Genomic DNA, 21,137 nt, shown 5'->3' with positions numbered 1-21,137 from the left:
GGATAGACCCCGCGATGACATTCATTGCGAACCTCCAAGCTACAATACATCACACAAATCTCGGCTGGGCCGCGGCGCAACATCACAACTATCTATTTGCAGCCACTCGACCATAAAGTTTCTCATTCAAAAGACAACGCTGTGTCGCCGCAAACACGCATCACGTTGACACCCTGTTCAAAGGCCAGAGTTGCTATCATCCGAACTTGAAACTTGCCTCGGCCGTAACTCTTCCGTGAAACAGATCGCCCCCAAGTTTAGGTTAACGACACGGCCTCCAAAGGCTCGTTGATGACATCCATATCTGTTCAGAATACCTGTCACCCACACATCCGACGACATTCTAATAGCTCTCAACATGGTCGTCACCATCAATCATCTCCCGAACGAGATCCTCGATCAGATCTTCTCCCACTTAGATCGCCCAGCGCCGTCGGACTCGAAGCTTCACGACCAGCCATCCTCGTTTATGCTGCAGAATATCTTCTTCGATCGAGACCTCAAGACCACTTCCCTTGTATGCAAGCGATGGCGAGATGCTATACTGCCCACTCTGTTCCGTCATGTCGTATGGACCTTCGACCGGTTCGAGCTGCCGCTGATGGAAGAGACGGGAGACCCAGCATCCGCAATCGACTTTCTTGTTTTCCTCAGGACTAACAATCTGACCAATCATGTTAAATCACTGTCACTCTTTGTCGAGGATGCCATGGGCGGCATCTCGAACGGCACCAGCAGCGCCACGCTCATGGAGACCGGTTTCGCCAACAAAGCCTCCTACAGCGAAGATTACAACTGGCTATGGAGGACCATCTTCGACCATGTCGATCCTATCCGGTTTACAATCATCGCATCGCCGCGAGTACTGGCACAATTGCTATCGCGCATGCTCTTCCTCGGAGATGCGTGGAACTTCTCCATGCCCCAGCATGTCCTTTCTCTCTCGCGGAAAGACAGGAAGATGCCCGCAACGAGACACAAGTCTACCGCTACCGCCTCGTCGAGCCAGTCACCCCCTCCAGAGGCATCGCACCAGAAACGTGTCCCCTGTGACCTCTTCACCATCCGCCCGTGGCAAGCTCTCCTGCTCAACGAGGGCTCCTCGACCCGCGTCTACAAGACATACGAGTTCTACTTCAAGCGTCCGCCGTCCATCCTCGGTGCCCTCCTCGGATCTGAAGAATTCCCCAATGACGAGTCGATGGTGCCGCCGTCCATCCGCGACCTGTCCTACGTCGGCATCTTCCCCCTCTCGAGCCACTTCAATACCCTCGTGCAGAACATTCCCCGCCTCGACCGCCTTTTTGTGCAGCTTGTGCCCCGGAACGACATCCTGCAGGACGCTGACGAGATGCGCAACGTGGACCTCGTCGACCTGTGGATGGAGCGCAACACAGCCTACTCGATGCTGTTCCGCGAGCTCTTCGACCCGGACATGGACAGCCCCTGGCTCGACCTACAGGTCTTTGAGAGCGGTGATGCAGCGGACAAGGAGGCATGGGAGATGGCTGTGCAGTTCGTGCAGTTCAGCGGCGTCCAGGGGTGGAAGGTCGAGAGCGAGGGCGTCTTCGTCCGTGATGGGGGGGAAGGCGTCAGCGCGATCCTCGGCATGTCTCAGTCAGTGGTGCCGGAATCACCATGATGAACTCGTAGAGGTACTAATTCATGCCAAAGCCTCCCAGGTCGACTTAGACGCATGGCGTTTAATGGAATCACCGTGTTGCCTGTTTCCAGTGTATCGCTCTATATGGGAGACGCAGCCGCTCCATAGACGGTGTTCGTAGGGCAATCAACGGCTCCGCATCAAAGAACATTCAGTGTCACGGACCAAGTTTATGTCAAGAGCTTTTGCTGGTCTTCCCCTGTTAAGATTCTGACTGCTCTATACCTAAGGAGAATCTTCTAGGCAGCGCCTCGTCATACTGTATTTATCATGACCTTATGGGTAAGAACTACCAGCTGATATGATAGACTCGGCCCTAACCTTGTCATTCTACCCGCGGTGGTGACTAGTCCAGAGGTTGGCTTCTGATTGCCGTCACGGATAGATTTTATTGACGGCCTTATCCGTGTGTATACGTTAAGAGAGGTAGCGGGTAATCTCAGTGGACTGAGCGAACTCTGTGCCTCTCGGAGAAGAAATCTGTATGCCTGTCCACACCCAAAAGCCGTGAGGGCATCAGCAACCCCAGCACGCAGTGTTCGACTGACCGGGAGAAACCAGCGGCATGTTCTCAATTCCCGTCTGTGGGCCAATGTTGGTTAGTGTTTTATTTGACTGAGGGCTTCGGAAATACAAGGTATCGGCGGGGTGAGATGCATTCGCTGTGCCACAAACAACTGCATGGTTTATTGGTTGTTGTGTGGGAGATCTGCAGGACAGCTTGCAGCGCCTTGGCTAAGCCTCCCCGTATCCATGAACGTGACGTCTTCATGAATTTGATCAAGCTGGGCCTCAGCACCCAGGAGACGACTGCATTTGGCTACCCAGTGTTAGAGGAATTGTGGTTGATGGAACGCAGTGCAGAAGAGGTTGTCAACGCGATGAGACTGCTTGTTCTCAGCGGCGAGCTTGACGAGTATTTGCCGTCGCTGTTTCAGAGAACAGGCAACTACATTGCAAGCGATTCCATTGAAAGCGAGCTCTTTTCACACGAAGCCATGATAAGGCGTATGGTATCACAACTGGTATGGAGTTTCCCAGGGGTTCTTCAGATTATGGCCACCGAGTTCCACGAGTTCCAGATCGACCCTAAGCAGCTCCCGCCAGTGGCCCGCTTCGCCTCTCTCGACTGGCGCGATGCGAACCCCGACCTGCTACTCGACGAGATTGGCCGTGGAGGGGGCTGGGATACTGCGTCGTTCGAGGCTGTCCTCCGCGGGCCCAACTTCAACAACCTCGACGCCTTTGCCGAGGCCTACTTTTTCGGCGTGCAGAGTTTGACTGATGGGGTACACGAGGTTTGGAAACGAGACTTTGGAACGGAACCGAAACTCGAAAGCTGGCGCAAGCTTGCGCGACGGGTCTTGTCAGCCGCGTCAATGGAAGCTTTGACACAGACCGATCCTGTGTCGGTGTATCGAAAGCACAATCTATCGCCGTTATTCCGTGGCTTGTTTTACTTGAATTCTTACTTTAGATGGTTCGACATAAAGAAGCGTAGATGGCGACGTCGTATGTCCAGAGCCGTGGTCATGTGGCTCGAAGATGTTCCGTCTTCAGGCACAGACCTAGACGAATACGGTGCGGCAGTGCGAAAGCTATACCTCGACAACGCATGGCTACATAGCTGGCGGTGGCATTTGTTTGGAGGCAGGGGGCCGCGGTTAGTTGCGCTCACAAGTGGTCCCAAGCCTGAGGACTGGAAGCTGCACTGGGACTGGGACTGGCACTTGGACGACGACAGGTTTGCAGGTGAATTCTGGGAGATGACGGAGAACCCGCCACTGCGCATTCCGGGAGGATGGGTTGACTAATGAAGTATCGGGGGTACGGATGAAGCTTGAATGACATGGCGTAAGAATCTCTATGACTCGAAGAGCTCTGAGCTGAGAAAGAAAGCCCTTGGTGGAATGATTCAAAGTATGAAAATGAGTGATGTTGTGTTTCAAGGTGGGGCGGAGGTGAGGCTTAAACCCAATTTAGAGTTAGTAGCACCTACCCAATAGCCTGAGTACCTACTGCATAATAGTTACTACCGTACGAGTGACAGCTCACCCGAGCTCTCGGTGAAGCTCGGTGTGCTCCAAATCATGTGACTTCGCCACTAGGACATGGCCCAAGCTCGCATGAGCAAAAAGCGGGGTGTTGCATGATCGACCGACCAATAAGGGGCTTTGGCTTTGGCCAGCAAAAGCCAATTGGCGCCGTCCCTCAGTGGCTGCTGGCAGGTGCCGCTAGTGTGCAACGGAAACAACGATTTGGCCGGGGAAGGGACGGATGGCCTAGACCAAAAAACAGTGTCGATCGTCGTCGCATTTCTCCCCCAAAATCAGTCGACCTATCGAACGACACACACACACACACGAGCACGAGCACGAGCACTACATCATTATCTGCCACCTTCTCCTCCCCTCTTCTCCTCCTACTCCTCCTCTTTTTACTTCCCGTATCTTCGTCATCACCATCCCCCCTCTTTCCGCAGCGGCCGCTTTCTTCGTTTCTTCCTCTCCCTTGTTTGAATCTCTCTACCTTCACCACGACAGCAACTTGTACTATACCAATCCCAGAGACGCTGATAAAAACCGTCGATTCGGTGCCCGAGCTTCCGGATATAGCTTCAAATTCTCCCCAAATTCCAAAAAAAGCAACCCTGATACTTGCCTTGGGTCGCCCACAATAGGCTATTCAATGTCAACGCCTCTTTCATCCCGAAGAAAGTGAGCGCCGTTTCGCACACCAAGGACGGAAATAAAGAGCTCGAGATACGAAGAACGATACAGCCGATACCCTCCTACAACCAACAACAACAACAATCCCAGACCACTCCATCTTCAAGCCAACATGGTCCTCACCCACACGACGAACCACACCTACTCCCACCCCTTCCCGACCGTGACGCTCGCCTACTTCCTCCGCTACTCCTCCCCCAAGCTCAACCCCTTCTCCACCCATGTCCTCAGCACCGACACCATCGACAGCCACCTCGACCCGGCCACGGGCAGGCTGCACACCACCCGCATCCACCTGAAGAAGTCGCGCATGCCCGCCCCCATCTTCAAGCTCCTCCCGGCCTCCATCACCGGTGGCGGCTCCGCCAGCGAGAAGGCGAGCTACGTCCTCGAGACCTCCGTCATCGACATGCGCGAGGGCTGGATGACCACCGAGAGCCGCAACCTCAACTTTATGAATGTCCTCTCCGTCGTCGAGAAACAGGACTTCCGCCTCCCCGCCGAGGCCCCCGCCGATGCGGCCACCGACGTTACCACCACCCTCGTCTACAAGTCGCGCCTCGGCGACCGCCTCCGCGGCGGGAAGAAGGACCTGGCCCCTTCGGCCGTTGACCAGCCCGAGCAGAAGGACGGCCGCTGGATGCCCGGATGGATGAGTGGCATCGGCGCTTGCGGCGTCCAGCGCAGCATCGAAAGCATCGCCTCGAGTAAGACCCAGGACCAGATGGGCAAGAGCCGCGAGGGCATGCGCGTCGTCTTGGAGAGGCTCCGCAAAAACGGTGTCGTTGGCGTATTGGAAATGATGAGACGGGAGCGCCAATTGGCTTGAAGGCCTCTCCCGCCTCAATGAATGCGGACATTGGAGCGTGATCTGGACCGGTGGAGGGGAGAGAGAGCGCGAACACATGTATATCACTCGCGACGGACTCTTCCTCTGACGGCCAGGCAGTTCGCGGCTCACGCTCCGGTGTACCCCCTTGTACCCCTAACCCAACCCACTTGTTGTACATTACTATATGACCATAGCGCGGCGTCTTTATGGCTTTCTTTACGGCGGTTGGAGGACACACGGCACGAAAACGGACTGTGGACTGCCGGGAAACAAAAAAAATTATTGGGCTTGCTCTGTCATGTCGTTTCTGCATGACACCCCCTCTCTTGTATTTGGCACGGATGTAGTCAAACATGTATTCAAATAAAACAAAAACTTTGAATGTTTCAATGCGCAAGCGCCACCGGCATCTCGTGAAAACGTGTCTTGTGCATGGGCGAACACCGCACACATATATACACACATACACACACATACCCCTGTGGCAGACTGGTCAAACCGAGAATCATTTACTCAGGCTGGTCGGCGGACGCCCCGGGAGACTGGCTGGAAACCCGGCTGGTTTAAAGCATACGGCCCCGGGGTTTGGCGGCCTGCACGACATCCGGAAGGGTTGGACAATAGTTCCTGATCCCACCCGGTCGACTCCAGCCGGTCTCGTGACGGGAAACACATGGAGTAGCAGATGGGAAACAAAACTCATAGGCCAACATTGTCTGTCTGTCTGTCTGTCTGTCTGTCTGTCTGTCTGTTCTTGTCTGGATCACTCGCCCGTATGTGGAAAGGTAGGCGGTAAGGTTGGCTTCGGAACGGACCCTTTGCGGTTCGTCGTCGGCGGGCATTTCTTTCGCTGCTCTACATAAATACATAGTCTACAATATGATACATGAACCCCTCGCGTGCGCCGCCACCGCCGGCATTGGAACATCCCCCGCTCTCTATTTCTGCAACTTCTTGGCCTTGGCCTCCTCGTCCGCCATCATGGCGGCGATGTCGGCCGAGACGAGCCAGTCGCGGACGGCGTCGACGATCTTGTCGAGCGACTCGCCGCCGTTGATGACGTCGTCGAGGTTGTAGACGTCGAGGCCGGCGCGGTGGTCGGTGACGCGGTCCTGGTTGTAGTTGTAGGTGCGGATCTTGTCGCTGCGCGAGATGCGGTGCTGGGAGAGGACCGAGTCGCGCAGCTGGGCGGCCGCCTCCTCGCGCGCCTCGCGCCGGATCAGCGCCACGCGCGACCGCATCAGCTTCCAGGCGTCCTCGCGGTTGCGCGACTGCGACCGCGAGTCCTGCATGCTCACCACCGTCCCCGTCGGCACGTGCGTCATGCGGATCGCCGACTCGGTCTTGTTGACGTGCTGGCCGCCCGCGCCGCGCGCCCGCATCGTCTCGATCTTGACCTCGGCCGGGTCGATGTAGAAGTCGCTCTCGGGGTTGTCCATGTCCTGGGCGCCGCCCTCGCCGCCGCTCTCTTGGAAGGACGGGAGGACCCACACGGCCACGGCGCTCGTGTGCACGCGGCCGTTCTTCTCGGTCGCCGGGATGCGCTGCACGCGGTGCATGCCGGCCTCGCCGCGGAAAAGGTCGTAGGCGCCCGGGTCGTGGATCTCGACGATGGCCTCCTGCAGCGGGCTCTCGCCGGCGGCGGTGGACTGGTCGCCGGCGGCGTCGGCCGTCTCGTACTTGATCACCTCGGCGCGGTACCCCTTGCGCGAGCAGTACTGCTTGTACATGCGGAACAGCGTGTCGGCGAAGAAGCGGCCCTCGAGGCCGCCGGGCCCCGGGCGGATCTCGAGCAGGCAGGGCATGTGGGCGTAGGGGTCCTTGGGCGTCAGCGACGCCGAGAGCCTGCGGGAGACGGCGGCGAGCTGGTCCCTCGTCGACTCGAGCTCCTCGGCCGCCATGTCGCGGAGCTCCTTGTCCTTGGAGCCGAGGAGGCCATTGAGCTCGGCGACGGAGCTCGTCGCCTGTTCCCACTCGCGGAGGGCTGTGACGACGCTCGAGAGCTCTCCGAGGCGCCGCGCCGTCTTGGTGTCGTAGTCTGATTCGAGGGAGCGGGCGAGGGCTTCATGTTCGGTGGCGATGGTACGGGCTCGTTGGAGGAGGGCCGGTGGGAGGTGTGCGGATGTGTCTGCGAAGGAGGGGAAACAGGGTTAGCTCACGAGCGCTTGGGTGTAGAGACGGTGACGACGGAGGGGGGGGAGCTTGCCTGAGCTAGCACGGCGGATGAATTGGGTGCTTCTGGGCTTCAGGAGCCCTCCCAGGCAACGCCGACACACCCATGGCGCCGCGAGCATAATCGAGTAGAAATCGGAGGAGCTGGCGGGGGAGAATTGGTGGGATTCGGTCCAAATTGAGGTGGTCGTTAAAAGAATTGAAAAAAAAAAAAAAAAAAAAAAGCTTGGTCGCAAATGGTCTCGACCCTGCATGCAAGAGCTTCTTCGGTACATTTTCCAGCTGCATCGTCTTTGCTCAGAAAACCTGTCTTATGTAATATGTACGTATTTTTCCATCGCATTACCATATATCCGTACACCACCACCAAAGGTCCGCCAGGTCTTCCATTTCCTTTCGTCCCAACTCTTCTCACATCCATACGGTCCCAATCCTCTGTTCTGGTCGTTGAACGATACAGTTTACCGAGCCCTTGCCTCAGTTTGACTCCAGCCAAAACTTGACGGCATAAGCTGTCGTATGGCCTCGAGCGAAACCACACAGGCCGTACCGGAGCGTTCGCCCCGGCTTGGTTGACCTCCACTTACACGACACGAACAAGGGCAGGTTCAATTCTAGCGATTGCACAGTCCAGACCCGAAACACTCGAGAGCTGGAGCTTCTAACCTCGTCTCCGAGTGGCAGAGCTCCATAGCTGGCTTGCCGGGGGCCCACAGCGTTCCCTTCTCGCAGCGCCCTTTCGTTGACATACGCTTCAAGCGACAGCAGCACGCGCTCCACAGATAACCGCATCTATGCGGATTGGCGCCGGCTCAGCTACCTACACACGCCTCTGCAACACGGGTAACCCGCAGTCGTTTTAAGCTTGGCTCCTCGAGGCCTGTTACCAACAATTACCTAATTTTGGCCCGTGTCCGTTGTCGTTCAACACCTGATGGCTCCGCCTGCGTGATTCTTCGCTGCTCAAACCGTGCGGAGCGAATGAGGTATCCGGAGACGGAGACGGGTATCGCCATGTGAGTCAAGCCGCTAGCTGGTGCGATATATATACACACACCAAGTTCCCTCTCACGCTCAGTGCCATCGAACACCATCCGACTTGCTCTTCATCTTTATCGTCACCCTCCCTTAAGCCAATCTTGGTCCAAGCATCTCAGACAGCCCCGAGACACTTTTTAGTCAAGCCTCCGTCACTCGCAATGGGCCTCGTCCTCTTCATCGCCAACAAGCGCTACTCTTCGTGGTCCATGAGACCCTGGGTGCTCCTCAAAGCCCTCGACGTCCCCTTCGAGGAGCGCCTGCAGACCTTCGCCCCCGGCCACCGCCAGCCCGCGTTCCTGTCCTTCTCGCCCACCGGCAAAGTCCCGACCCTGGTCGACGGCGACGTCACCGTCTGGGACTCCCTCGCCATCGTGGAGTACATCGCCGAGGCCCACCCGGCCGCCTGGCCACGGGACAGGGCCGCCCGCGCATTCGCCCGCTGCGCCGCCGCCGAGATGCACTCGGGCTTCGAGGCCATCCGCGACCAGTGCTCCATGAACGTTGCGCTGCGCATCGACCTCGGCGGGCCGCCCGACGCGGCGCTGCAGCGCGACCTCGACCGCCTCGACCGGCTGTGGACGGACGGCCTCGGGCGGTTCGGCGGGCCGTTCCTCGCCGGCGGGGAGTTCACCGCCGCCGACGCCTTCTTCGCGCCCGTCGCCACGCGCGTGCGGACCTTCGGACTGCGGCTCTCGGAGCCCGCCATGGCGTACGTGGAGACGCTGCTGGGGCACCCTGCCGTCAAGCAGTGGGTCGAGGAGGGCATTGCCGAGACGATGCGGGAGCCGACACACGAGGAGGACGCGCTGAGGGGACGCAAGGTCCTGCAGGACTTGACCCAATCCCGGTGAAGGTCATTGTGTGTGACATGATGAAGTACGTATATTCAAGTGCACTTTTTTATCCTCTAGCGAGCGTCTTTAAAGTAATAGATGTGGATTGCGTGCGTAACGTGCACATGACAGACGGGAACATGAGATAGATCCTTGGGCAATATGTAACACAATATGGATAACGGTGGGGGCTGTGGCTCATGATTCGGCTCTGTTTTGTGGGGGAGCAGTCGGCGTTTCCGCTCCCGCAGAAAACATATTTTCATTTCCGGCCCAATCAGTCATCCAGCAGCAAAGCCTGCAATCAATCCAATCAGCCCTGATGGTCTAGCGGTATGATTCTCCCTTAGGGTTGTCTTCACGACGATTCATCCTGGGAGAGGTCCCAGGTTCGATCCCTGGTTAGGGCCCATCTCTTTTTCTCTCAGAGAGAAAAACACCTTTTTTTCTTGTGCTGGCTGACCTGACTGACCTCGTAGGTGAGAGGGGATGAAAGAAAGTGAAAGTGGATGAACGAAAGTGAGAGGGGATGAAAGAAAGAAAGTGTGAGGGAGGGGAGTCCACAAGATGGTGTGGTTTTGGTGTGGTTGGTGCGCGTGAGATTATCGAAATCAACGGCAAAGTCATTCGAGTCAGACCAGTGGCTTCGTGGAAGATGTTCAAGGACGTACCGGATGAACTCGCTTGCAAATCGATGAGTCAAATCTTCAGATCCTTGTAGTAATTTGACGGCTTCTTCCTAGGGGATGTGTGATTGCGACGACGAAAGATGCCGGGATGGCGAGGATGATCCGATAGCTTCAGTCAACTCTTCTCTGTTGTACGTGGGTGCGAGCGGCGCTTGGGTTGCTTGCCGTTTTGGACGTTGTTCGTTGTTTGCGTAACAGGCTAGATCCTAATAGAATATGATAATGCCTTATAATCTAGAGTGTTAAATAGGCACTACTATTGATTACTAAATTCCCTACTTGTCTCTAGTTTCGTCTGCATTTGATCAAAGTTGAGTTCAGCCTGACCGGGATTGCAGGCACTCTCTCTCTCTCTCTTTCATCTGATTAGAAGTTTCACTTTCCCTATGTCCCCTTTCAAAGGCCGGCCATACCTATTTGACTCGATAGGCGGGCGCTATAGTATGATGAAGCAACTTCTGATTCTGACTGGTGCTGAGGCCTGCGGCATGTATCGGAGTGAAGGCAATATGCACCCGCCTGCTGCCTCTTGCCGTAAGTGAGGAAGGAAAAGGCATACGAAGGATGTGAACAGCAGGTCCATGCGGAGGTCAGCGGTTGTTGGTCGGGTCTTGCTTGGTCTTGTCGGATCGAGGGCAAGTTGTTGGTTGGCCAGATTCAAAGTCGGGCCAACAAGACGTGCATGAGAATGGCCCTCGACACTGGTCGGCGGCAAGAGCATCGACGCAAGGCAGACTTTTAGTTTGACGCCGGAGGCCGTCCACTCCAGTCCACGCTTTCCCCGAGTTGGACAAGAAGAGACTTTATAAACCATATCTCGGTAGTTCAAGACATCGGCACCAACGTCTTCTTCACCTTCAGCAACTAGAAGAACCATATCAAGACTTGAAAATACTCCTTTTGCCGGCCTCTTTTTCAGATTACCCCGGTTCGACAGCTCAAACATAAAATCACACAAAGATGGACTGCAGCCGCTTCTTCGAGTGCTTCCTTCTCGGACAGCCCCCGCGGCCGCAACGGCAGCAGCAGCCCGCCGTCACGGAGAAGACGTCCGGTGTCATCGCCGACCAGCCCGTCCGGTCCGCCCAAGAAGCCGCCAGCGAGTTCGTCGACATCCTGCGCACCGCCGAGAAGGGCGGCAAGGACCTCGAACGCCGCCTCAGGAACGTCGTCACCGCCAACTCCTGGACGGAGGAGATCGCAAAGCACATCCTCCGGGGCGTCGAGGCCCTCGTCCGGCACCGCGACACCATCGGCCAGGTCGTCAGGGAGGCCACGGACAAGGCCGCCGACGCTGCCGAGAGCATCTTCGACTTCGCCGCCGACCACCCGGTGTTCGTCACGCTCGTCGCCATCGGCGTCCTCGTCGCCGTCGCTCCCTGGGTTCTCGAGGCCCTCGGCTTCAGCGAGCTTGGCCCCGTCGCCAGTAAGCCCCCCCACGTCGCGCGACGTTTTGTTTCTGTTATTATTTCCCCCCGAGTTAAGCGCTGATTTTCCTACCGCAGACACCTTTGCCTCGTTTTGGCAGGCCCGTTACGCGGGCTTCGTGCCCAAGGGCTCCCTCTTCTCCTTCTTTCAGCGTCTCGGGATGGTATGGAAATGACTCCTGGCTCCGATATGGAAAGTGGTGCGGGTGAGGTCTAGATTGTAGTAGTATCTACATGGACGCCCTGTTGAGAACAAGGAGAAGCCAATGCATATATGTATGGAATAAAGACAAGGAAGCATACGCGGCCATTGGTCTTGTTTTGGCCCACTACCAACTCACTTGAGACGAGTGATCTTTCACACGCGCTTTAAGCCATCTAACTGGCATACCTGCTTGTCTGCCCTCTCAAGAGAGGACTATGCGTATATCATATGACCTCGCTCCCCCTCGCCAACCTTGTTTCAATCCCAACTTCACTCTTTACACTCTCAAAACATACCACTCCCCATTGAAAACTCACCACACATCACGCCACAACCTACAACAACGATCAGAAGACACCACCAAGATGTTCGCTTTCTTCGCTTGGCCTGTTGTTTTCGTGCTTAAGCTCTTTGGCTTTGGACCTCTCGGTCCCATTGCAGGTCAGTCCTCGTCCCGGGTAAACTCCTCTGATCGATCTACTGCTAATCTGTCCCATACAGGATCATTCGCTGCCTGGGCTCAGGCCTTCTTTTACGGCGGAGCTGTTCCTGCCGGCGGCCTCTTTGCGTTGTGTCAGCACATCTCCATGACTTGGTTTCTCTATACAGGATCATTCGCTGCCTGGCTTGGGAGCTTCTTTTACGGCGGATTCCTTGCATGGTTTCTCCGTACAGGACCATTTGCTGCCTTCTTTCAGCGCTTCTTCTACGGCGCAGGTGTTCCTCTCGACGGAATCTTTGCGTGGTTTCGGCGCACTACCATGAATTGGTTGCTCCGTACAGGATCATTCGCGACCTTCTTTCAGCGCTTCTTCTTCCACGCCGCAGGAGTTCCTCCCGGTGGATTCTTTGCGTGGCGTCAGCCCATCGCCATGACTTGGTTTCCCCGTACAGAATCATTTGCTGCCTTCTTTCAGCGCTTCTTCTACGGCGCAGCAGTTCCTCCCGAGGGATTATGTGCGTGGTGTCAGCGCTTCAATATGACTTGGTTTACCTAGCCTCGACATCAAGTTGAATGCCACGCCGCCTTCCGAACCATGCGGTCTCATGTGAAGCACAGGGGAAAGGGCAGAGCAAGGGTAGAGGCACCTGGTAACATTGGGAACCCTGGAATGGAGCGTTTGGGGATACTTTCTTGTCTCTGGCGAACCACGATGCCAGCAAAGATAGCACGGTAGCGCTACTTGGACGTACTTCAGTACCCGGAATGTCAAACTTCCTACCAAAGATCTCTCATCTCACCATTGTTCTCCTCCTGACTTGACCCCCGATGTGGTGGGTTCTCGATAAGGTTCTGGTTAGCGAAGGCGAAGACGAAGGAACTGGCAATGTCTTGGGAACACCGAAAGGCTCTTGAGTGTATTGTTTCTGATGTCGACGGCCTCCCGCGTTAGACCGAAGTTTCCCTTGCTCGTTGCATTTTTTGCCGCTGTCTAAAATCGGCGGCTATTCATATGCATGCCTCGTTGGCCCGATCCCGAACCTTGATAGCCAACTTACTCTCGTTTCGTCAAGGCCCGGCTAGGCCAACGCAAGCTGACCTCTGTACCCTTCCTTCATGTGATGCATCTCTTCAACGCCTTTCAAATATAAAAAGACCCCTTTCAGAAGGCAAACGTAGAGTGTCCACGCCAAGCCACTTCTTCCATAACCAAGACACTTCTTCCATTGCCAAGACACTTCTTCCATTGCCAAGACACTTTGCTCCTCATCGAAACGCCGCATATTACAATATCGACATAATGGGACCTTTTGCAGCTATGCTTGGGCGTATCTTTTTCTATTTCGCCATGTCGGCTCTCTCGGTCATATTTCTTCATTTTTTCGGGTTGTGATCTTTCGGTTTCAGCGCTGGTCAGTCTCTCCTGGTCCCAGCTATACTCCTCTGGCTGACTTGATGATGGCCTGTTTCACCTAGACTCCTCTGCTGCCTGTCGTCGGTCGTCCAAACATGGAGCAAATGTCATTGCTAGAGGACTCTTCGTGCGCCTCCAGGGCGTTACCACAATTGGGATGACGCCTGCCGCAATGTTGCGCCTCTGAATAGTTTTAAATTCCGGTGTGAAGGTAGCCACTATTGGTATGCTGGCGGCTGAAGGGTTGAATATGGTATGAGTCTTTCAGTCTTGCCGACAGAAGGATGTTTCGAGGGGTAGTACGAGTGGTATTTGGCTTCAAGTGAGTACGGAAAAAATCAAAAGCTTCTTTTGGAACCTCGTGACAGTGTTGTATTGCAACCTGTAGTGGATCTGTAATCGCGACTCGCTATTCAACAATTCCACATTATATTGGTTCCGTCTTAGTGCCAAGTTGTTCCTATCTGAGTGAAGCAAGTTAGTAGGACTCAGCCATAGCGATTTTTATTAAACAGCGGAAGAACAACGCTATCCTAGCCATGTTTCCAGACGCTACTCGAATCACTTCTCTCCAGGCCTTATCATGTCTCCTGATCCTCACCTGCAGCTGGCCGTAGTCCGACCCTTGAACTATGACGAACCAGGGAAGGATATAAACCTGCGACAAAGGGAAACAGATGTTGTCAAGAGTTCCAACCCAGCCTTTGCACATGATGATATTAACCGCGAAAAGAGAGGAAAGACCTAATAACGGATTGTTTCTGACCCCGATGCCCGTGATGAAAGGCACACTGCCGGGCCAAGACCGCACTTCTCGGCTCTCTTCCAGATCAGCAGCACGAGGTTTTTCTTCCCTCCTTCTTCCTTACTACGAAAAAGAAAAGGCTGTCAAATAAATAAAAAAGACCTCTTCGTGGGTAAACCCCGAACCAACTCGCGGGAGAAAGAAACCGAATCAAGTCGAGTCCTCCATCCTCCACGAACACACCCCGGAACGAAAATACGCAAGGATGGTTCTCCTGGAGATGACGACCTACCTCACCCTCCTCATCCTCGACTTCTTCAGCTCCCTCTTCGACGCCGGCCGCCATGCCACCCGGACGTTCGCGCACATCATCCTCGCCGTCTTCGCGTGGCTCACGGACATGACGCTCGGGATGGTCATCAGACTGTTCATCACCCCAGTGCTCTCGTGGATGGGCTACGGCCCCAAGGGGTCCATCACCGGTAAGTTGGCAGACGAGCTAATCCGCGGAGCACGCTCCGGGACCCCCCCGGAAGAGAGAAGGAAAAAAAAGGAAGGAAAAAAAAAGGAAGGAAAAAAACCCCGGCAGAAGAAAAGGCTGACGGCTTGGGTTCGGAGCGCTAGGATTCATCGGCCCCGCCTGCTGGGTTCTCTACCGCGACCTCGTGCCCGCGGCCGAGTTCGTTGCTCATCTGCAGCGGATGGCCACCACTTGGTACACTGACTGGTGAGGCGTTTGCGGCACGGGAAGGCACCGGCATGCGACGGACGGGTAAACGCCGTCCCGGTTGCGGGATCGAGAGGCATGTCGGGCAGGGAAACGAGACTGGCCTACACAATTCAGCTTGGATCCGGCCGTGCCTATCGACGCGGCCCTCCTCCTTCATGAACGCCGTTTTCTTGTTGTAGCTCCAAGAGAACACAGGGGAAGGGATCCATCATGTCAACGGCGGCAATGAAAGGGGGGACGATCATCTAGATGTTATGCTACAATAGCTCAAAAGGCACGGCATGCTTCTGCACAAGCAGATCGTCAGATATGGTTTTGGCTCCCATTTCGAGAGCTGCAACGGTGACATTACAAAGTACAGCCACCCTGCTTTCCGCGGTAGTCCGATTTTATCAGGACACGGACGTGCAGGTATTGGTGTCATGATTCAAAAAAATTTCCCTGATCCTCAAAACGCCCGAAAAGTCGCCCCCCAGCCAGGAATCACAGACGCAGAGCCGGGCCGCTCGACAAGACACCATGCAGCAGGCCCCCACTCCTACGCCTCCTCGGTCGAAATGCCCGCAAACGCCTCCTTCTCCCCGGCCTCGTTGCTCTCCGTCGCCGGCTCCGTCGTGTCCCACACATCCTTCCGCAGCGCCTTATCTTCCTCGTCCTCTACTGCGCCAAACTTGGTCACGCTGAACTCGGGCATGCGGCGCCGCTCCTTTGCAAGGATGCCTGCGGCGGCGCCAACGCCACTCTTACCGGCCCGGCGCCTGCGCTCCTGCTCGGCGTCGCGCTGGGTCGCCGCCTTCTCGCCCGCGGCGTCGAGCATCGTGCCCTCGAGGCTGAGGTAGCCGTGGTCGCCGCTGACGCCGACGTCGAAGGCCTTGACGCGGAAGCGGACGCGGCCCTTGACCTTGTCGCCGTTGCCGTCGACCCAGAAGCCCGTGGTGTGGATCTGGCGCACGGCGCCATGCTCATCCTCGGCCTCGGCCTCGGCAGCGGCGGCGTCGTCGCCGTCAAAGGGGTCGGCGACGTAGGACGCCGCCTCGGCGGAGCCAGCATGCACCCACCGCCATTCGGGCGGCAGGCGCGACGACTCGATGCTGGCGTTGAACTTGCCCCAGCAGACGACGCCGATGTGGCCCTCGCTCTCGAGGTTGATGCTGCCCTCCATCCAGGCGCCGCGGCGGGGCACGAAGAGGTCGACGTCGACCGTGACGTAGCCGAAGCCGACGGCGTACTCGTCCACGGACACGAGGTCGCAGTGCTCGCTGTCGTTGGTGGCGGCGTGGCGGCGGCCGGGCTGCTCCGAGAGGGAGACATTGCGGAAGGCGAGGAGGACGCCCTTGAGCTCCGGGACGTAGCGGTTCACGAGGGGCTCGAGGTGCTGCGACGCCGCGGCCGTGCAGGGCGTATCCCAGCCGACGGGGTAGATGGGGAGGTATAGGGAGACGGTCTGGGTGAAGAAGGGGAACTGGGGCTTGGACGGCGCGTCGGGGGGCTGGTGGACTCGGGACGTGGATTTCGTCCTCGCGGGGGAGTCGACGTCCATTGCGTCGTCTTTGTCGTCGGCTGCAGGTTCGGGAGACGCCGTCTTGGCCTTCTTGCTCTTCTTTTCCTTCTTTTCGCTTGCCGGCGCAGCGGCGGCGGTTGTTTCGATCGAGGGCTCCTCGAGGTCGTCCTCCGTCTCCTTTTGTGGCTTGCGCTTCTTCTTCTTGTCCTTCTTGTCTTTCTGCTCCTTGCGCTCGGCGTCCGATGCAGCACCTTCTTCTTCGGCTTCGCCTACCGACTTCTTGTGCTTCTTGTCCTTCTTCTTCTTTTTCTCAGGCGACGGCTCGCCATTGGTGGCCGCTGAAGGGGCTAGCGAAAGGTCCTGGGATCCCGAGGGAGACTCATCGTCATCGGGGACCACGACTGTACTCTTGGTGCGCTTGTGCTTGCGCTCCTCGGCGGCCTCGGCATCCTCCTCCTCGCGCAGGCGCTTCTTCTCCTTCTTGTCCTTCTTGCTCTTCTTGTCGGACTTGTGTCCATTGGTCACCGGGGAAACGATTGCCGCCATGGCTGCAGGTGCTGCTGTGTTGGGTTTCGTTATGTTGTGGTCGTCGATCTCGCCCGGCGGGTCGCGAGGCAGCTGCGTTCCCGATTTTTTCGAAAAATAGTTCACTTTTCTCTCCTTCCGTTTAAAAAAATTTCGAGGGAAACTTCACCGATCGGTGGTGGGGTCGCCCGTCTCCCGCGCTCAGGCTGTCCAGCCTATCAGACAACACCGTGACGGCAGGGATGTCTCAGTGGAGCTGATCGATACGTACCCAGCCCGGTCCATCTCGGGGGTCTTGGAGATTTACCGCCTTCCTCCCCCGAATATTGAACTCCAACACAACTGGCAGCACAGCAATCGACAAGTTCCATTTGGCCCCAGAGGTGGGAGCAGCACGATGTAGCTCTTAATGTGGAGAAGAGCGGTTGGCGGCCGCCTACGCGCGGGAATTTCGCCCTCATTGACTATGACGACAGGCGAGACCAACGACGCGGGGTTGAACGGCCCTCGGATCTCATGGTCTAGGTACTTGCCCAAACAGAGTTCCCCTCCACCTTCCTTTGAAGCACGTCTTAAAACCGGGGGTCCGTCCCGAAAGATTGAAGCACAACGAACGAATGAAATGGGCAGTGTGTCTTACAAATACAGCAGTACTTGAAAGATTAAAATTTGTGGGGGGCGCACTTACAGATATATAGTCCCAGCGGGGTGATGATTCTGGCCTGCCGTTATCGCTTTACGGAACAGACCCGATATCGTATGACTCTAGACGTACTCCAACCCGTCGTAGGAGTCGCGACCACATTCCCAAAACATTGCATCATTGCCTTTTGTGTCGCAGCCCCGCACCTCGAAGAATTATTGAAACTTGACAGCCCGTAACAAATCTTTGATACCATACGTCGACGGGTAACCATGTCAACTTTCAGCCCTTCCAAGATCCTCGTAGTTGGCGCGACGGGTAACATTGGCGTCTTCATCACCGACGCCTTGTTGGACGCCAGCCCGCCCTTCGGCCAAATCACCATCTTCACATCGCCCGCCACGGTAGAAAAGAAGGCGTCCTTGCTCGACGGCTGGAAGAAGAAGGGCGCCAAGATTGTCAGCGGCGACATCGACGACGAAGAACAGGTCAAGGCCGCCTACAGGGATGCCGACACTGTCATCTCGGCGCTAGGCAGGGATGTCATCGAGAAGCAGATCGACCTGATCAAGCTGGCAGAGGAGACCCACTCCGTCAAGTGGTTCTTCCCCTCCGAGTACGGCACAGATATCGAGTACAACTCGAACAGCGCCCACGAGAAGCCCCATCAGAAGAAGCTCAAAGTGCGCAAGTACATCCGCGAGAACGTCCGGCGGCTCAAGTACACGTACCTGGTCACGGGTCCGTATGCTGATTTTTTCTTTAAACTCGCCGCCGTCGCCCCGGAAGCCGGTGGTTTCGATTCGGCAAACCACAAGGCCATTCTGGTTGAAGACGGCGAGGGCAAGATCGGATTAATCACTATGAAGGAGTGAGTGCCGTCCCTGCGTGGTTCATATGTCGTCAAGCTCATACTGACTCCTTCCAGTGTCGGCACGACTCTGGTCGCCTCGCTCCGTCACCCCGATGCATCCTTCAACAAGGCCCTCAAGGTGCAATCCTTTGTGACGACGGGCAAGGAGATCGTGGCCGAGTTCGAAAAGCAAACCGGCGTCAAGTGGGACGTGACGTACTCGTCGCTGCAAATGCTCAGGGAGGCCGAGGAGAAGGCATGGGCCGAAGGTGTGCCGTTTGCCACCATTTTCACTCTGCGACGCATTTGGGCCGAGGGCAGCACGTTGTACGACAAGACGGACAACGAGACAATTGGACTTGGGCCCGACGACGTTGAGACGTTAGAGGTGGCCGTCAAGCGAGAATTAGGTAAGGTTCAATAGAATTGTTCAGTAGAGGCATAACTGACGATTCATATGCCAATGACGGTAGATTCCAAAGCAAAGTTGTAAACTGAGCTGGATTTGTGCACCTGACCAAATGATTCCAACTTGACATGTTATTGTATTTAATAAACGAATGAGTCGTCTACCAAGCAGTACATTGCTCCGGGAGCCATTAATTTCCCCCTTCACACTTCATTCATCTTGCTGCTATGGAACAATTGCATTTGGAGCCAGTTGTACGGATACATACATATAACTATGATTATATTAATTTTGTGCCATGTCTAATTAGGTGGTGCGGGGAGACGACAGCGCTAGCCATCAACGGGTCTGGGCCCACTGGCATAACCCGGAACACGCCCAGTGGGTGGTGTGGTCAGGAATGCGCGGGGCCGAAGCATGTGGACAGCTCCCTGTGCCCCAGATCCGTATTCGCTTGCTTTATCGTCCCAGCTCCCCCTCTACTATGTATGTACCCTGAGCTACCCTTAATTCATTTTCCGCCAAGCCAGGAAAACCAAAGCTTCCTCCCTCATACACAGAATACCTGGATTCGCTTTGGACGGCGTACTCAGTTGCCCAACACCGAGCGTTTCTCAATATGGCTCCCTCGGGTTTTCGACAGTGCATGCGCCATGTCAGCCTCTACCTCATTGTCTTGATTCTTGTCTCGACCTTGGGCCCCCTGCAGTTCGGCTTCCACCTTGTACGTATAGCACCACTCCCCGTCGCCCCTGGTCTTCAACTGCTTTCCCACCCTATTCGCGTTGCGAACGGGATGCCGACTAACCGCGACCGTTTGCTAGGCCGAACTCAACGCACCTCAGGATGTTCTCACCTGCCGGAAGAAGTCCATTGCCTCCAAGAGCATCATGCTGAAATGGGTTCATGCCAAGTCCCCCGACACCGATAGCTGGCTTCCCGACTGTATTCCCATGACCGATGCCGTTTTCGCGACCGTCTCCTCCATATTCACCGTCGGCGGCCTCGTTGGAGCTCTCTGCGCCGGCCCCTTCTCCTCCAAACGCGGCCGACGTCCTGCCATGCGGATTACCGCCATCTTCTTCGTCATCGGCGCCGTCATCGAGACGCTCGCTGGAGGGGCTCCCGCCTTGGCCATCGGCCGGTTCTTCACAGGCGCCGCCGGTGGCGCGTCGACTGTCATCGTCCCGCTGTACATTAGCGAGATTGCGCCACCCAAAGAGCGCGGTCTGTTCGGGGCCATGACCCAGGTCTCCATCAACGTTGGCATTCTGACTGTCCAGACACTGGGCTTCTTCCTGAGCTACGGCAGGGCATGGCGGTGGATCCTGGCCGCGGGCGTCTTCGCTGCCCTGGGCCAGGCCTTTGGTCTCTTGCTGATCCCCGAGAGCCCCGCCTGGCTCGCCGCCAACGGTGACATTCCGAGAGCACGCCGCACCCTGCAGCGGATCCGCGGCAAGGACTTTGACATCCGCGAGGAAGTCAAGGATTGGGATGGAGAGACCAACGCCGAGCAAGAGGGTCTTCTGGCCCAGGCCGACGACGCGCCGCCCGTGTCTCCTGCTCTCTCCAAGCATAGCTCGCCTGTTCATCTCGGCTTCTTTCAAGTTATCAAGGACCCGGTAACCCGCCCTGCCATCGCTGCCGTCGTCGGCATCATGTTTGCGCAGCAGCTGTGTGGCATTAACTCCATCATCATGTACTCCGTGTCTTTGCTGACGGACCTGCTCCCCGTGAGCTCGGCCCTGCTGACGATCCTGATCTCCGTGGTCAACCTCATCACCACCGCCGCATGCTCTCCGCTACCGGACAAGCTTGGCCGTAAGAGGTGCATCCTGATCTCCATCATTGGACAGGGCATCAGCTCGTTCATTCTGGCTCTATCAATCCGGCTTGGAGCCAAGATCCTGTCGGCCGTGTCGGTTGTGACCTTTGTGGCCTTCTTCGCGGTCGGCCTGGGGCCAGTCCCCTTCATCCTTGCCTCGGAGCTGGTTGGACAGGAGGCCGTTGGCGCGACCCAGTCTTGGTCTCTGGGGTCCAACTACATCGCGACTTTCCTTGTCGCTCAGTTCTTCCCCATCACTAACAACGCGCTCAACCATTGGCTTGGGGGTGCCGGCTGGGTATACTTCCTTTTCGCCGGCTTTGCTCTGCTGTTTGCTATTTTCGTCTCAGTCAAGGTTCCCGAGACAAAGGGCAAGAAGGATGCCGACGAGGTTTGGGGCCGAGCTCGACGCCTCGATTAAGACATGCAAGTGATTGGCCGCCATACAAGTTACTTGTG

General features: G+C 56.4%; 11 protein-coding genes and 1 non-coding gene across 12 annotated transcripts; 10 read left to right on the top strand and 2 right to left on the bottom strand.

Moving 5' to 3' along the window:
* Nucleotides 1-358: 358 nt before the first annotated feature.
* Nucleotides 359-1,771, top strand: GLRG_06631 (F-box domain-containing protein; the record flags this gene model as incomplete). Its single annotated transcript, XM_008097316.1, has 2 exons — nucleotides 359-1,617; nucleotides 1,675-1,771. 2 exons carry the CDS (start codon nucleotides 359-361, stop codon nucleotides 1,769-1,771), a joined length of 1,356 nt encoding a protein of 451 aa, XP_008095507.1.
* A 662-nt stretch (nucleotides 1,772-2,433) lies between these two features.
* GLRG_06630 (uncharacterized protein) lies at nucleotides 2,434-3,477 on the top strand (the record flags this gene model as incomplete). Its single annotated transcript, XM_008097315.1, has 1 exon — nucleotides 2,434-3,477. One exon carries the CDS (start codon nucleotides 2,434-2,436, stop codon nucleotides 3,475-3,477), a length of 1,044 nt encoding a protein of 347 aa, XP_008095506.1.
* Nucleotides 3,478-4,504: 1,027 nt separating this feature from the next.
* On the top strand, nucleotides 4,505-5,221 carry GLRG_06629 (PRELI-like family protein; the record flags this gene model as incomplete). The annotated part of the gene is made up of 1 exon (XM_008097314.1): nucleotides 4,505-5,221. One exon carries the CDS (start codon nucleotides 4,505-4,507, stop codon nucleotides 5,219-5,221), a length of 717 nt encoding a protein of 238 aa, XP_008095505.1.
* Nucleotides 5,222-6,162: 941 nt separating this feature from the next.
* On the bottom strand, nucleotides 6,163-7,504 carry GLRG_06628 (RF-1 domain-containing protein; the record flags this gene model as incomplete). The annotated part of the gene is made up of 2 exons (XM_008097313.1): nucleotides 6,163-7,352; nucleotides 7,501-7,504. 2 exons carry the CDS (start codon nucleotides 7,502-7,504, stop codon nucleotides 6,163-6,165), a joined length of 1,194 nt encoding a protein of 397 aa, XP_008095504.1.
* Nucleotides 7,505-8,595: 1,091 nt separating this feature from the next.
* On the top strand, nucleotides 8,596-9,288 carry GLRG_06627 (glutathione S-transferase domain-containing protein; the record flags this gene model as incomplete). Its single annotated transcript, XM_008097312.1, has 1 exon — nucleotides 8,596-9,288. One exon carries the CDS (start codon nucleotides 8,596-8,598, stop codon nucleotides 9,286-9,288), a length of 693 nt encoding a protein of 230 aa, XP_008095503.1.
* A 298-nt stretch (nucleotides 9,289-9,586) lies between these two features.
* On the top strand, nucleotides 9,587-9,680 carry GLRG_13168. The gene has a single exon. It is a non-coding gene; the product is annotated as a tRNA-Pro (tRNA).
* Nucleotides 9,681-10,919: 1,239 nt separating this feature from the next.
* GLRG_06626 (uncharacterized protein) lies at nucleotides 10,920-11,562 on the top strand (the record flags this gene model as incomplete). Its single annotated transcript, XM_008097311.1, has 2 exons — nucleotides 10,920-11,385; nucleotides 11,465-11,562. 2 exons carry the CDS (start codon nucleotides 10,920-10,922, stop codon nucleotides 11,560-11,562), a joined length of 564 nt encoding a protein of 187 aa, XP_008095502.1.
* Nucleotides 11,563-11,956: 394 nt separating this feature from the next.
* On the top strand, nucleotides 11,957-12,589 carry GLRG_06625 (uncharacterized protein; the record flags this gene model as incomplete). The annotated part of the gene is made up of 2 exons (XM_008097310.1): nucleotides 11,957-12,032; nucleotides 12,093-12,589. The coding sequence occupies 2 exons, from the start codon at nucleotides 11,957-11,959 to the stop codon at nucleotides 12,587-12,589; spliced, it is 573 nt and encodes a 190-aa protein (XP_008095501.1).
* A 1,868-nt stretch (nucleotides 12,590-14,457) lies between these two features.
* On the top strand, nucleotides 14,458-14,923 carry GLRG_06624 (uncharacterized protein; the record flags this gene model as incomplete). The annotated part of the gene is made up of 2 exons (XM_008097309.1): nucleotides 14,458-14,674; nucleotides 14,817-14,923. 2 exons carry the CDS (start codon nucleotides 14,458-14,460, stop codon nucleotides 14,921-14,923), a joined length of 324 nt encoding a protein of 107 aa, XP_008095500.1.
* A 537-nt stretch (nucleotides 14,924-15,460) lies between these two features.
* GLRG_06623 (RNA polymerase Rpb7-like domain-containing protein) lies at nucleotides 15,461-16,969 on the bottom strand (the record flags this gene model as incomplete). The annotated part of the gene is made up of 1 exon (XM_008097308.1): nucleotides 15,461-16,969. The coding sequence occupies one exon, from the start codon at nucleotides 16,967-16,969 to the stop codon at nucleotides 15,461-15,463; it is 1,509 nt and encodes a 502-aa protein (XP_008095499.1).
* Nucleotides 16,970-17,863: 894 nt separating this feature from the next.
* GLRG_06622 (NmrA-like family protein) lies at nucleotides 17,864-18,937 on the top strand (the record flags this gene model as incomplete). Its single annotated transcript, XM_008097307.1, has 3 exons — nucleotides 17,864-18,462; nucleotides 18,520-18,854; nucleotides 18,918-18,937. 3 exons carry the CDS (start codon nucleotides 17,864-17,866, stop codon nucleotides 18,935-18,937), a joined length of 954 nt encoding a protein of 317 aa, XP_008095498.1.
* Nucleotides 18,938-19,472: 535 nt separating this feature from the next.
* GLRG_06621 (uncharacterized protein) lies at nucleotides 19,473-21,099 on the top strand (the record flags this gene model as incomplete). Its single annotated transcript, XM_008097306.1, has 2 exons — nucleotides 19,473-19,577; nucleotides 19,678-21,099. 2 exons carry the CDS (start codon nucleotides 19,473-19,475, stop codon nucleotides 21,097-21,099), a joined length of 1,527 nt encoding a protein of 508 aa, XP_008095497.1.
* Between the last annotated feature and the right edge of the window lie 38 nt (nucleotides 21,100-21,137).

Source organism: Colletotrichum graminicola, assembly GCF_000149035.1.
Source record: "Colletotrichum graminicola M1.001 genomic scaffold supercont1.25, whole genome shotgun sequence".
Lineage (NCBI taxonomy): Eukaryota > Fungi > Ascomycota > Sordariomycetes > Glomerellales > Glomerellaceae > Colletotrichum > Colletotrichum graminicola.
The sequence above is the reverse complement of the archived record's forward strand: the minus strand, read 5'-3'. Positions and strand labels throughout refer to the sequence as shown.